The sequence below is a fragment of the Ostrinia nubilalis genome, chromosome 14 (genome assembly GCF_963855985.1).
Source record: "Ostrinia nubilalis chromosome 14, ilOstNubi1.1, whole genome shotgun sequence".
NCBI lineage: Eukaryota > Metazoa > Arthropoda > Insecta > Lepidoptera > Crambidae > Ostrinia > Ostrinia nubilalis.
The window spans coordinates 15,745,445-15,761,561 of NC_087101.1; the positions used below are offsets into that span (position 1 = coordinate 15,745,445).

Consider the following 16,117-nt stretch of genomic DNA (forward strand, 5'->3'; position numbering starts at 1 on the left):
TTGTTGCCAGTTTTTCATAAGATAAGAGAGTTTTAAGCACCAAGATCTGTTAATAGAGATTGTATGATTACATTTTTATTACAATAACGATATGAATCTTTTGAACCCACGGAATCATCATACATATCTTCAATCTGATTGATTTAAGTCTATCTTACTTAACTAAAGTTTATACTTCATGTGACTCTTGGAAAGTCAAGAGAGTTTAACCACATTTAACTCTCTTAAGTATTTGATCAAGGTTTCTCATTTTTACAAATTAACTTTGAACTCCATTACGAAATGGATATATTATGTGTTCTCTTATTAAATGTTGTTTGCCTGTCGTAACGCCATCCTTCTTGACGCATTGTCGCAAGATTCCTTCGACACAAATTAACTCAGTTACTGTTTAAAAACCGGCCAAGTGCGAGTCGGACTCGCGCACCGAGGGTTCCGTACCATTGATTTATGAAATTAAAATTATTATTTTTTATTTAAGTTATTAGTATGAAAGATTACGCGGTAATAAGCGGTTTACGATTTACGAGGTATTAAAAAAAACTACTTACTAGATCTCGTTCAAAACAATTTTCGTTGATAGTTTTTATAGTAATGTACATCATATGTTTTTTTAGATTTTTCATTTTCTTATTTTAGAGGTTAGAGGGGGGGGGGACCAACTTTTTTCCACTTTGGAAGCGTCTGTCACGCAAACTATTCGGTTTAGAAAAAAAGTATTTTAGAAACCTCGATATCATTTTTGAAGACCTATCCATAGATACCCCACACGTATGTGTTCGACGAAAAAAAAATTTTGAGTTTCAGTTCTAAGTATGGGGAGCCCCCAATATTTATTATTATTTTTTTATTTTTGCATCAAAATCTTAATGCGGTTCACAGAATACATCTACTTACCAAGTTTCAACAGTATAGCTCTTATAGTTTCGGAAAAAAATGGCTGTGACATACGGACGGACAGACGGACGGACGGACGGACAGACAGACATGACGAATCTATAAGGGTTCCGTTTTTTGCCATTTGGCTACGGAACCCTAAAAAGGCCTTAACTGAGCAAGGTTAGAATTTTTTAACCGCCGACCGCACAACAAGTTAAAATCATAACGAGCATTAATATTTCTCAACGTGTCTGGATGATTGTATGGTATGGTATTTCAGTATAATTAATTTTTGAGATAATCCTTTGTAATTACTAATTAATTGACAAAGATTCGCAGTCTGCCTTGTCCTTTTGTAAAAATTCTTGAAATTAATCAAATAAATGTTAATTTGCCAACATTTTGCTGGCCTGAAGGTATTTAATTTAAATTATCTACTCGTACTAACATGCAAAAATTAAACCATTCAATTTTATTTGCCATTTGAGAGCTTTGGTAGAGCAAAAAGATAATGAGAATGTGGTAGAGCAAAGGAATGCTTATTTCAATATTTGGGCCGATTACTACTTGAATATATTCTTGACTGCAAAATCATACTTGACTAATTGAGTATACAGATGCAGAAAGAAATAATAATAAATAAATATCCTTAGACATTTTACACTGCGCTTCTAGTCCCAAACTAAGCAAAGCATGTACCTACTATGGGTACTAGACAACGGATATAAACATACTTAAATACTTTTTTTTTGTAAATACATACTTATTATACATAGAAAACACCCAGTCCAATACAAACAAATATGTTCATGCACACAAATGTTTGTACTGTGCGGGAATCGAACCCGCTACCTCCGGAATAGTAGTCCGTTTCGAACCATTACACCAAACGGCCGACAAACATACTAAGTCTGTAGTGTTTTATGTATGTAACAGGTGCGATTTTGTGACAAAAATGTAGGTGTGATGTATAATGTTAACCGTACTTAACACTGGCTTAGATCATCTCATCATCTTACATCCAGTTCTGTCAATACTGCTGTCAAAGTTATAGGTAACTACTACCTATAGATTGATCCTATACCTATAGGTATACCGATCAAGAATACCTATATTCTTAATCGTGCAAAATTAAGCGTGCAACGAAATAAGTACCTTATTGACTCTCGACTCATTTTAAACGAATTTCAATCGAAATGCCAAAGTATTGGGTCAGGCTCCACAATAGGAAAATCTCATATTCCCCGTCCCCAATAAGTGCGGGTAGCGATCGTGATTGTAACGAGCATCGCTTCTGTCGCAACGCGTCCTGCGCCTGCAATTGAAGCCGAGTTGACTCACACCTGACGCGCTCTATGAGATGCTGAGGGCGAGTCCACATCGGTGGACTTTGGTGAAATGTTTAGGAAAATTCTAGAACCTAGAGCATTTAAAATTTGCTGCTCAACAATCCTTTTGTGAATTTAATAATGCTAAGTATTTTCACCTCGGGCTCTATAAATAAAGCTTTAAATTATTTTTTATAAAATTAGTTAACTAGTAACGCTATTATGTCTCGAAATTAAATTTTATATCATTGTATAGCTTGTTTTATTTTGGTTTTTGATTGTTTTACTGATATAGAACATAAAACCACAAGTGGGTTTTGACCTTATTAAGATCACTCACATATACAGCAAAAACGTCTGACATGTGAAGATGCCTTTACTTTAGTATCATTTAAATAAGAACTATAATTTCAAACAAGATCTCAAGCTGAACACGCACCTCGCAGTGCGTATTTACGAATCGCAATCTTTTAGAGGTCGTTAGGTGTACGTAAAGTGGGGCGCATAAAAATTGATGGTATTATAGTAAATTGCTGTTAGCATATTCTAATTAAGTTATCGGTTTTTAATCGATATAAGATTTAAGATCATAGATTACAAATATGCAAGGTGAAAACATATTCATAAAATTAATCGTGCTTTTAACACAAATTACAGGTTGTTCACAAAACTGTAATGTCACTTAGCAAAAAGTAGATTTTTCGTAGAATACGGTACTTCTTTTTGTTGCACGAGTATAATATGTATAAAATGTTATTGCTAGTAAAATAAAGGTACAAAAGGCGATCTTAATGCACTATGGTATGCTCTACGTGTCAACCCTGGGTGGTACTCTTTAGTAGGTAGTGATACAGTTATTAGTCGTAGTTTACGCTCGACGCTGTCTTGATCTTATTCCAAAGGAAGTTGCTACGCCTACCTGCTAATAACTGCTTTATTTCCCTATCCCGGATCGCGGCACGAGTCCTTTGAGCAAGTTTTTACAACATTTGCGACATTAAAGATAAGCAGTTTGCAACACTAATCGCACGAGCCACTTACTCTACCAGTTTTTATTACGTTTTGTACGAATAGTTAATGGATGCTGGGCACATTAAATTTTAATATAATCGTAGGTTGTAAGAAACCGTTGATGCATTGATAAGGTCAGGACCTTTGGCTCCAAGGAGGCACGATTGTACTTGTGGGAACACGTTCATTAGTAAAATAATATAGACAATTAGTAAAGTATGTACGAACAATTTAACATTGAAAGTTTTTAATGCAACACATGACTATTTTTCTAATTACCCACTCATATCACAGTGTGCGAATGCAGCTAGTTGCATTTAGTAAGGCTGGGTTGCACCATCTTACTTTAACTTTGACAAACGTCAAAAATCTGTCAAACTCCATACAAAAAGCAACGGTTACCGTTATAGTCACGGTTAAAATAAGTTGGTGCAACTCAGCCTTAAAGTCATTTATAATTTATTGGACCGTCAATAGTTTTCCCTGGGTGTTAACTGAAGTTAATGCATTGTTACAATTACAACGAAAAGTTACACAACACAATAAATATACAACGTAAAGGAATTAGCACTATTTTTATAATGATGTATTTTAATATTCTTTATAACGTTAGTTTTTACTGTGTAATCTCAAGAGTACAGAAAAGAAAAATTACTTCAACATAAAATAAGTAATTATTTCCTGCATTTTACCGTCTTCAAGGATTTTTAAGACAAAAGGAAGCCGATGTCCTTCTTCCGAGTCCAAGCCATCTCTTTACCATTGAAATCACCAAATAATTTATGAATGAACTAGCTTTCCGCCCGCGGCTTCGCCCGCGTGGAATTTTGTCTGTCACAGAAAAACTTTATCGCGCGCGTCCCTGTTTCAAAAACCGGGATAAAAACTATCCTATGTTCTTTCCCGGGACTCAAACTATCTCTATGCCAAATTTCATCAAAATCGGTTGCGAGGTTTAAGCGGGAAAGCGTAACAGACAGACAGACAGACAGACAGATAGACAGACAGACAGACAGAGTTACTTTCGCATTTATAATATTATAGTTGGGATAGTTGGGATGGCATTTTCATTCTTGAACTTGAGCACACAATACCTAATTTGAATATAGTAACCTTCAAGATAACTTGAATTTCTTTGTGTTCGGCCCTAAAGCCGCCAGTAAAACGACGCGGTGGGAAAAACTGGGCCTTGTGTAATAAATTATAATAATATGCAATTGTGGTTTTCCACGCAATGTTTTAAAAGCCTATTATTAACCTGACAAGTAGTTGTAGTGGCCACACGCGCCAAATACAAGTATAACGTAGGCTGATGCGAAACATTTTCGTTTCTATTAGTAAGAGACCAAAATTTGCAAAAAAAATATAAGAAATGGGTGCTAAAAACGCACAGCACATTAGGGATTAGAAGCTCACACCGATTGTTGATCACAGTTCGTATTTTCTACAATTATCATTGTCTTAAAATTATTATGAAAGCCATAATTTTCATTTATGTAAATGTTATACGTCATGTAGATCCGAGAAAAACCATTTTCCATTTTACATTTAGGTAGGTACCGACTCATTCTTTTTCACTTCTACAGTTTTCCTCAATGTCCACACTGCAATAAATGACCCCTACGTTACTTTGCCTGCTCCATGAGGGAAGGCGTTTTGTACTAATAGAACCTCTTTCATTTATTGTGTCCGTTAGTTAATTGCAATTTTATGTACTCTAGGTTGCATTATTTTGAAAAGTGTAATCTAGAGCAAATAAGGGTTTTGTCCAGCTTTTCAGATAAATCAGTCTTAAAGTCTGAGGTTGGTAGCCTCAGAGATTTTTTGTGAGAGTGAAGTCCATTAGATACTATTAACGCATCAATTGTAGAAATGAAACTACGTTATGTGATGAAAAAAATATGTGTAACTATTAAAATAATTTTTGAAGCAGTTTTTACCGCGTATGGATAAATCAAATATCATTATTGCAGATTCGATTGCATCAATTTACTAATCTTCTTCTTATTGACTTATCGACAACAAACCTATATAGTGTCATCCCAAAACTCTGTCCAAAAGTAGCGCTATCAGTAGCATTCATTAAATTTTTCTGCGTGCAGTTGCAGTTGTGCGGTTTTCTAAATATTTTAATTAATTTCATTTTTTAGGTTAGTCTTTGAAGTAGTTATTCTCTTTTTCTATCTCAGAAAGTCATTTTAAAGTCGCCCGAGCTGGTAGTTCACATCCTGAATTGCGAGACGCAGCTGGCAGTCGACAAAAGGACGTCTATAATGAGTGTAAAAACCCATCACAAAGGCGAGAACTACTTCACTTATTAATTAGTTTGATCTTTAATATCATCTAATCTATTTAAATATAAATAAATATAATAAAACAAATCTTTTATGGGTTAGATGATATTGTAGGTCAAATAATTTTAACAAAACAATAATTTCAAAAGGATAATAATAATATACTCAACATCAAATAAACCGCACCTTCCGCGACGCGAACTTTAAAAATTTTCTTCTGAAATAATCATGGTGCCCCAACAATATTGGTGTTATTTGAAAGCCTAATAAATATCCTTAAAGAAAAACACATTTAATTTCTTAATAAATGATTAACATGTACCATAAATGTGACTTGAAAAAAGACCTCACTTTGGGCTCACCTCTGGGATCAATTAGACCAATTTTTATGGTTATAAAACCAAATAATGATCTCTCGTGTCCTTTTTAACAGGAGGATAGCGATTAATTGCAACTTAACAGTTTTATAACCATAAAAGTTGGTTCAAGCGTAACTACCTATTTTTTGATTAAGTGACTCTGGATCCTTCTAAAGACACATTTTTGGGGTAAAAACCTTTCATTTAATGAAATGAAGTTTAGAACTAGGCTTTTAAATGGTGCCAATATTGGTGGGATGTGGGGATGCAAACGTTTGAAAGTGCTTGTCGCGGGAGGTGCGGTTTATTTGATGCCGAGTGTATTTAGAAACTTTATTTCTTCAAAAATGCATATTCATTTGCACATTATGTGCTACGAAACGTTTATGATTGAAGCTGAAAAATAAAAGATTTGTTGTTTGCATTCTGCATAGTTTCTGAATTTTTTTTTGCATGACTATGGCATTTTAAATAAAGTGGTAAGTGGTAAGCCCCTGGTTAATCCGGTACCCCCTGTAATCCGACACGCTCACGCATATGGCGACAAAGTCATGACCATATATTAGGAAAAAAAATGCAACTTGTACATTCCTAACTGATAAAACATTTTTATTTATTTATTTAAGTTAATTACAAAGTTATGCATATGCTATGCTATACATATATGCTAATCTATATTATTTCTTATGTTACTAAACATAAAAATGTTTTTTGTGATATTGCACATTCATCGCAGTACCTATGTATTTTAAAATAATGTATTAGGTGTTGAGTTTTTTTTATGACATTGTCATATTATTAATATCCAAAAACAGCGTTACCCAAGACTCCAAGAGTAACAATATGTAGATTTCAAGTATACATCGAACAACCGCGAACTCACACGAGCCCAATGCTTCTTTACGATACAATTATAATGTTTAATTTACATTATTCAAATTTATAGCGACATTATTTCGCAAGGAGCTCACTTGTAGCCATTTTATGGAACCGCATTCAAGTGCTCGTAAATCTGGATTACCCCGCGCGAGTCATCTGCGTAAGAAAAAGTAACCGATCCGCGCGCTTGCGCCATCGCATACAAAAGACATCAACGCGCTACGCTCGCTCGTTGTGGTCAAGATATTCAATTATACTTTTTGTAATGTTTTAAGATGATAATAAGGTTGAACTCGGGATTACTTTTATTTTATTATTATTGCTCAAAAGCTGCTTTTGGGTTAATGATAATGTAATTGTTTCTAAAATGAAAATCCACTAAAATATTTCCAATTTTTAAATGGCTTTTTTAAGGTCGAAGTTATTCTACGATTTAGTAATCTTCCACTAAAGTCTAAACATTAAATTACCCTCATATTGAATAGTATCTAAAATGTTCGGGTGAAGGTCAGAAAAAAGAAGTATTAAAAAAATAAAAGATTTTATTTACATGAAAAAATAGACTGTACAAAACAAAACATCTCGTTAAAATTGACTAGACCGAATCACAAATCACCACCAGCCACTGCTGGAGCCGTGGCCGCCTCCGTAGCCACCTCCGTAACCACCTCCGTAGCCACCTCCGTAACCACCTCCGTAGCCACCTCCATAGCCACCTCCGTAGCCGCCTCCGTAGCCGCCTCCATAGCCGCCTCCGAAGCCGCCTCCGTAGCTAGGGGATGAGACCACTTGCTTCACTGTGACCACCTGGGGGACTGAGACCACTTTGCGGACGTGCACGACCTGGGGTACGGAGACCACTTTGGGTACGCTCACGACTTTGTTGACGGCTACAACGCGATGGCTGATGGCAGGCGCAGAGTAGCCGCCAGAGTAGCCACCAGAGTAGCCGCCAGAGTAGCCGCCAGAATAGCCGCCGGAGTAGCCACCGATTCCGGAATAGCCGGAGTGGCCGCCGCCGTAAATGCCGCGCTTGTCACGGGCTTCTCCGGCCATCGCTACGGCCAGTACGGCGCACAGGGCTACCTGAAATATTACCAAAATGGTCATTAAAAATTGGCCACAAAATACTGTATCTTTACATAAAGTAGGGTCATAGTAATAATTGATTATGTATATCGTTCACGTTTTATACGAGTATGTTTAGCAGAGAATGGCATTTGACATTTTGTTCGCTTTATGTACCGATTCATAGCATTAAAGTAATAAACACATTAATAATTAATTGTGTGTAATAGCTGATTTCGTATTAAGGAAAATATGTACTTAAATCGATTTCATGATAAGTCCGGATGTGACATGAATGAAAATTGCGGTTTGTTTGAATCAGTAAAAAATATACAATAATAAAAGTAGGTAATTAAGTACCGAAATAAACAAAACAGTCAGTTATTTGTAATACTGCGTAATGTCACGCAATCGTATTAGTCACAAAATAATCAGTTATACAGAATAAGTATTACGAGTATGTATTCGCGAACACAAGATGTTCAAAATATTTTTTTTTTCTTATGCATAACAAGGCAGGTATTTGACCACAATCGCACCTGATGTTAAGTGGGATGCAGTCTAGGATGGTACATATCTGCCCTGTAAGTGCATTTACAATACAGGCTTTGCTTGAGCAAGAAAAAATGGTGATCCATTGATCCCATAGCAACAGTTTTTCATAATCATGAAATCCTGAAAATTCGGCGACAAGTTTAAAAATAACCGTGTACAGATCTCCTGTCCCTTTTTCACTGACTCTATTATTTAACACTGCTGAAATGTGTGTTTAAAACTGACTGATTTTGTAACATATGGCACTTAGAAACTCGCACCCCGTATTAGTAAACAAAACTGTATCAAATTATGGATTTGTAACGGAAATGGAATCTAAAATGGTGTTTGTATAACTCGGACAGCTGATTAGTAAATCGTGGAATGAATACTCACAAAGAGTTTCATGTTGTGGTTGGTTGTTGAGTGCCTGGTGATGAGTGATGCTGGGAGGATCCTCCGAGAGTATATATAGCGCGGCGGCGTCGCTTGCGCAAGCGTCCTCGCGAGAATATCCTTAGCTGCGGTTTAGTAGTAAAGTTCATTAACCAGATCTTTAGTTTAATGTGATATTTATAACTAAATTATGTTTTAATGACATATTATAAAATATTTTAGATGAAACGCAAGGTTTATGTATCCCTTCTAGCATTAATTTTTCACACAATTTACCTTTCATTAGAACTTTTAAAATGCAACAGTAAAGATTGTGGAGTTTTGGTAGCAACATGTGTGTGAAAACAATAATGAATTTAAAGTAATTACACAGTGTAATAATATTGTGTAGTTGTACGTATATTTTTTAATTTAATTGAGATGAAATGAGGTTCTAAACCAATGCATTTTCTTCTCTACACGGGTCTGGAGTACCTACTGGTAATCTATGAGTACTTCTATAACTAAAATAGCTAGAAAATATTTATAAAAATACAATTTCTGTGTGTAATTTGATTTTCCATCATAATATGAAAGGTTATAATATCTTTGTGGAGATTTTTTCCGGTAGATTATCAAGTACATATCTATTAGAAGATTTTCAGAGTTCATCTTACAAATAACAAGTAGTATAGGCTGTTTCTTGCAGCTTTCTATCTTAAGAATAAAAAAAATACCATATACAACTTATGCATAATTTGCAATAAAATAAGTAAGTACATGTCACCATTATGCATGGCACTTGGTTAATTACAGAAATATGCTTATCGTTTCGTCACTGGCCCCGTATGTTAATATTGTCACCTACATACGTACTCGTATCTTATTACTTTAACAGTGATGCGGCTTACAGTGTGGTGCAATGTGATTTATTTGAAGACCGCCAAGGATGAGACGTATTGCCTGCGCGCAGCGCTTCTTCCCATCGTCAGTCGATTCAGAAAAGCTACGAAATGGACTGTAGGGTAGTTTTTTGGGATTAAAAAGCTCTAGCAAGGTTCCAGTTAATTTGATGGCCATCTTTTTTAACTATCAGAAAAATGTCCTGCCTTTCAGCTATGTATCTTTGTTGACCTAAATATTAAATTAACAGGTACCTAACTTCTGCTATTTAATTTCAATAGTGAGTTGTTTGCAAATATGCCTATTACCGTACATCTAGGTACATAAAATAACTAACTACAGATCCTATCCTATTTGTTATTTTATTGTTTTCTTTAAAACGTTTACACTTTACAGTATTTATGAATGGTTCCGGGCAATCGTTTAAAATGAAGATGTTATGAGGGTTCCTTAATTAATATGATTTTAAATATTAATCGCTCCTTTTTTGGGTTAATATTCTCACGAATATTAGATTGGTAGATAGAAAGTAGTATCGATTACATTTGGACTGGTTGCTGTAAGCGATATATCGATCGATTGCTAATCGTCCGATGGAGACACTTGCCGCTGTTGTTGCAGATCCATTTCAGTTTGTTGAGCAACTGAGATGGGAACATGAGATTAAAATAATTGGCGTTTGTTTATAAGTATGAACAATTATTATCTCGCTCTTCGATATTTTGACTTTTAATTGGTGGTACTGAACTTTTGTCCCTTTATGGCGAGGTGGATTTATTAAGCTGAAATTCCAATAAATTCTCATCCGTCATTCTGTCGGTAATGTATAGCCCATAATTTAATCATCACTTTAGATCAGCGGTTCCTAAACTTATTTTGTCTACTGCCCACTTTGAGAATAAATTCTTTTTAGCGCCCCCATTTTTGTAGTCAAGAGTCGAGTGCTCAGTCGGTGTCTAAGAGTCCTCCTAGTAGATGAAATTATAAATCGCCTCGCAAGCTTCTACACAATGTCTCTTACCGCCCCCCTTTAAGCCTGCAGCGCCCACAAGGGGGCGTTATCGCCCACTTTGGGAAAGACTGCTTTAGATAATACCTACGTAAATAAAAACGTTGAATTTCGAAGACAGAACAACAGACACAATAATAATACAACTTAGATCGTTGATAGAGCACTGATAAGTAATGGAAGCTAATTAGTTCCTGAAAGTTGCTTAATAATTTTCCACGCAAATGGTTAAGATCGTTCAATGTTTGCATGACGTCGTTTGAACGAACAATGGAAGGTCTAGGGAAGTGTCTGATACTTGTTAGGCCCTATGAGAACAATTTGTGAGCATTATTATGATACTTGCTGAGACCGCGACTTCGTACGGTTAAAAATTATATAGCGCTGATAAAAGACATTTACGATATTTTTCAGGATAAATATTACTATAATTACCTCACCATTCTGTACCTACTTATCGAGACCATATATACCACAATTTATTTTTATGAACAGACATAGTTTAGGCAAACAGTTTAGAAAACTAGAATACTCTTGCATTGGTCTGGATCTCTATCATTTTTATATGTGGTCAAATGAGAGTCCGTGGAGATTATGAACCTACAGGAGTATTATATTATCTGTGCTACAGGTTTCGTAGTCCAGATGAGGCCGTATGCAATACAAATTCCTTTGTGTCGATAGGAATCTTTCAAAAGTGCCTCATGTCGAAACCTGTCCGTCTTCGGGCCGTCCAAGCCGTCCATACTGGTATCCGTTCTTCTGTTTGAGCGCCAAATATGTGAATATGTGTCAAGTGGTCCCTTTGTGTGCATGAGAACAGACGGTATTGCAGTTTTTAAATAAATTAGGTAGCTTGCTGCATACGAAGATAATCTTCTGTCTTTATATTGTGTCGGGAACATTAAATAAAATTGTTTATTATCATTAACTAGACAGTAGCAGAATGCATTGAAACTTTGAGATCATTAATTCAGCTCCCAATATTATTAATGTACTATAGCTACTTAATGCTCATCATAAATTTTATGTAAATATCAAATATTACCAACTGATGCAAACATTTGACACTGAATTAAATGAGATGACTCTATTTTCGCATTATTTCCGATTCATGTCACGGTTATACGAGTGCAAGTTGAATAGGTTAAGTTCGATTTGTCACAAAAATACTATCTGTTCATACTCGCGTTGTGAAAATGTCTAAACTATTATTTTTCTAATAGTGTCGATTTCAAAATACTCTGATGTATCGATAGCTGAACTCTATTACTCATTTACTCGAGAAAACACAGTAAGGTGGGCCATGTTTTGAAATGGTTTTCCAAGACAGTCAGAAGCTGTTTAGTTTTCTACTAATGAAAGGAACATTTTTTTTAATTGGATCGATATTTTTAAAATATACCTCATACAAGCACAAATATCTATATTAAATTTAACAGCTATTGCATCAAATATCATAGTCAAGATGAACTAGTACAATTAAATCAATAAAATGTGATAAAAACGTCAGTAAATAATGAATAGTTCTCGACATAAGTATCCGTTTCCGTTATTAATCATAGCTTGGGGTCACGGCCGCTGATGGGGCGCCGCGAACTTGACCGAGGCTGCGCGAGCGCACGGTTACTGGCACTTTCTAAATGGTGTATCTTAACTCTACATAATCTATACCTATAAAAACGAAAGGTCACTCATTGACTGACTCACTCATCATGAAATCTCAGAAACTGTAACACCTACAAACTTGAGATTTGGCAGCTAGGTTCCGATTTTACGAAACTCCACCCCTAAAGGGGTAAAACGGGATCCACGCGTACGAAGTCGCGGGCGGCCGCGGCCACTAGTGAATTATAAAATCATTCTAAAGTTTTATTATGAAAATCATGAAAACAAAAAGGGAATGTAATTCTCTTCCATCTTCTTTTTTTCCCACTATTTAGCCTGGGTTTCTATAAAACTCGAGTGAACAGGTATAATCAGTAAACGTGCTCTATCGTAGACCTTATTATCACTTACCATAAGGTGTGATGGAGGTCAAAAGTACACTCGTCCTTACATAAAAAAAGAAAACAGCTCCAACCAACAATTTCTATAATTAGAAAAACATTTATTGTCGGATCTATTTGTTATGTTTATTGTTTTAAAAAAATAGCATCATTCTGCACATGAAAACATTGTTAATCAAATAAACAAAATAAATAGGACTAGTTCTATTAATAACCCATAACCTATGTTGGCATCATTCACCTTGAAAACCACGCAAATAATGCCTTCGGCGGAGACCAGGAAATAGACTGGGATGAATTCATCAAAATAATATTTGATAAGTTTTACATTCACATGTCAAAACAGGTCAGAAACTGATCTAATGAAAGTAATATTAACAAACTTTTTAATTAGGATTAATTTATAGGACAGGCACGCTGGCGTAACGCATGCGTGGTGTGGTCACTGCCTACTACAGGGTTTTTACAAATTACTACCAACGTATTTTTATCGGTCAAGAGTTCGTCGTGTCGTGGGATGATGACACTGTTTTTGAATTTTTACTTTCCCTTAACCCTGGCTGTTACGATACTCTGCCCTTTAAGACACAATGTAATATCTGCTTATTATGTTATGCTTACGTTTATATTAGGCATGCAGTCATCGATGTTCTTATAATTTGATTTTTATGATATTTATAAACGTCCATGACGATTATTGCTTTTATTAATTTTGGGAATACCACACCTTGTGTGGCATAAATAGTAGGGTTGTCATGATAAAGAAATTAAAATAACGTGAAATATTTTAATACCTATCTAGCTAGTAAATCGACAGACGAGTAAATAGAGGAATAATAATCTAATTTATAATTAATAATAATAATCTAATTTAATCTTAGGGAATAGTTGACATACACTACGAATAATACACATGCATTATTGCACCAATTAAACCAGTAGTAAGTAGAGCTTAGCAGATCTGCACTAGCTGTGCCCGCGTCTTCGTACGCGTCAAAAGTTTGAATAATATTTCCCGTTTTTGCAACATTTTTTTAGTCACTCGCATTATAAAAACTCATCTGTACTGCACCAAAAACAAAACAAAAAAGTACCGACTTTGATTTGAATTTTTAAAAAAATAAGAAGTCGTTTTGTATAAGTAGACAACCCTATGGCGCTCCGGGACATTCAATGAGCTGCGCTTGCGCCACTCAGACTGGCAATGCGATCGCCATGCAAAACAAATGCGTCTCGTTTTGCATTTGCTCATAAACCGCAGACAAACTTTGTCGCTGATTCATTGATGCACTCGTACGCAAGGTTGTGAGGCGCGACATTAAACTTTAGATGGAAAGTTGTTTTGTTATTCGGTTTATTTTTACTGTAGGTACGGAGCGTTGTGGTTTTTATCACTATTATGAATGTGTTATTCTAAGGTGACTCTAAAATTAAATTCGGTAATAAATTACGTTAGATATTAAAATTATACTTAAGGTTAAGGAGCCATTTTAGGGCACCTCATCATAACCATCTTATTAATATCAGCCACCTACTCTACATAAAGCCTACGTGAGTTACAATAGTATATCAGTCATGGTGCTTTTTAAATCATTTGTCTTCCTATAAACCATACATCATCATCATCATTTCAGCCATAGGACGTCCACTGCTGAACATAGGCCTCCCAAAATGACTTCTACATCGCATGGCTAAACCATACGCTAAGTCAGTAGGTGCCAGGTGTACGTCAATACAGCAAATACAAGTCATATTGTTATCAAAGGTGATCAGCCGAAGATGTCAGTTATTTCGATGTAACTTTTAAGTGACTGGTAGTTTTTGCACAATCCTTATCTCAGGTATGCGATCCTCAACTCAGAGTGAAGTAATCATCTGATTCCTTTTCCAACATTATTGGACTTCAGATAGTAATCGCTGAAAAAAGATCTTGCCAAATCTAGGAACGTGGTCAAGAATATTTTGACTAGACTGAAAAAAGAAAAACAAATGTAGGTAGATGGACTAGCTTCGGCCTGAGGCGTCGCTCGCGTAAATGCCAGTCATAGAGACGATCGCGTAACATAGTCTTAAAATTTTAATTATTCTGAAGCGCTCTTATTTCTTAAATCCTACAGATTGAGTGTGAAATATCCTTTCTTCATTCCTTCGTATTTTTTTCTTTAAACAAGTTTTATTCTTCTTCAGAATCCAATATTTTTGTCCAATCTTTTGAAATCAGAACAGTCAAACGCAAAGTTGTTTTCTTTTTAGTTATCATTTTATTACGCAAACGCATTTGAAGTTGCATTACAGTCAGACTGCTTAAAAGTGCAGCAATTAGGTCTTATCGCGTAAATGTTTTATCATTCGTTTTTGCTAACAGTTCCTCTCACATTGTTCAGTCCAAAAGACGTTACGTTACTTAACAGTAACACGCACGCGTTGGTTCAGGCAACAGCTCATCAAGGTAAACACTAGCATACACCTTGTGTATTTGTAATAGAAGCTATTTTTCAACTGATGGACTGTCGAGTGTATATACCTCGCGCTTTCCGTGATTTTGGGATAAAAGTTAGCTAAGCCTGACTGGGATATATGAGGCCTATTTATTACGTAACATAGTCCCTCCTTTCACTAGTTATTGCGTTATTGGGTGGCAAACAATACAACTTTCACATTTCCAATACCAGATCTACTCGTAGAAGACTCGTCCTATTTTTAACTTCCTGCTACCGTCAATGATTCTGGTGTATTAACAACAACTTTTCTGTAGGGCTCACACTGGCTGAAATGAAGAAAATGGATTTATGTCATACTAATTTGTATATTTTACTAGTGGTCACCCGTGACTTCGTAGGTACGTGTGAACCTTTTACCCACTTGGGGGTGGAGTCTCGTAAAATCCGTTCTTAGCGGATGTCTACACCCTACAAAGAAACTACCTGCAAAACAAGTTTGTAGGTGCTACAGTTTTTGAGATTTCATGATTAATCAGTGAGTGCTATTTCGCTTTTATATGTATATCAAGTCAGAGGTCAAGCTAACGTACCTCCCATAGCAGTTCACCCATTCCGGGACACCGTGTATGTGCTTCAATATTATACTATACCCGGTCAGTTATGCTTCTACTTCTTGTTGCTCAACAAGATATGACACCTATCGTTAGATGCAACATCATTATAATTTCATGTTATTCAAATTAGGGATAAAAATAACCTGTTGATTCGGTGGCAAGGGCGATAGTCATAAAATAGTTTTGTTATGTTTTTAGGAATACATCTTTTTAGTCATTTTGAAATTGATTTTATCGCTTCGTAGGTTTAAAATAGGTAGGTACGTTTGACTAACATAACTAGTTTTGTAGTTACTGAAAATGTTTGATGTGAGATACCGCATAAAGTTATTTTCGTTAGTGAGTTTCGTTTTCCGTAACTTTCCACTACTAATAATATTGGTAACTTAAAGAGCTAAAATAAGAGTAAAACAT

General features: G+C 35.5%; 1 protein-coding gene across 1 annotated transcript; it reads right to left on the bottom strand.

Moving 5' to 3' along the window:
• Window positions 1–7,274: 7,274 nt before the first annotated feature.
• On the bottom strand, window positions 7,275–8,854 carry LOC135077926 (keratin-associated protein 21-1-like). Its single transcript, XM_063972455.1, has 2 exons — window positions 8,749–8,854; window positions 7,275–7,836 (listed from the first exon to the last, which is right to left on the bottom strand). The coding sequence occupies exons 1-2, from the start codon at window positions 8,758–8,760 to the stop codon at window positions 7,363–7,365; spliced, it is 486 nt and encodes a 161-aa protein (XP_063828525.1). The 5' UTR covers window positions 8,761–8,854; the 3' UTR covers window positions 7,275–7,362.
• Between the last annotated feature and the right edge of the window lie 7,263 nt (window positions 8,855–16,117).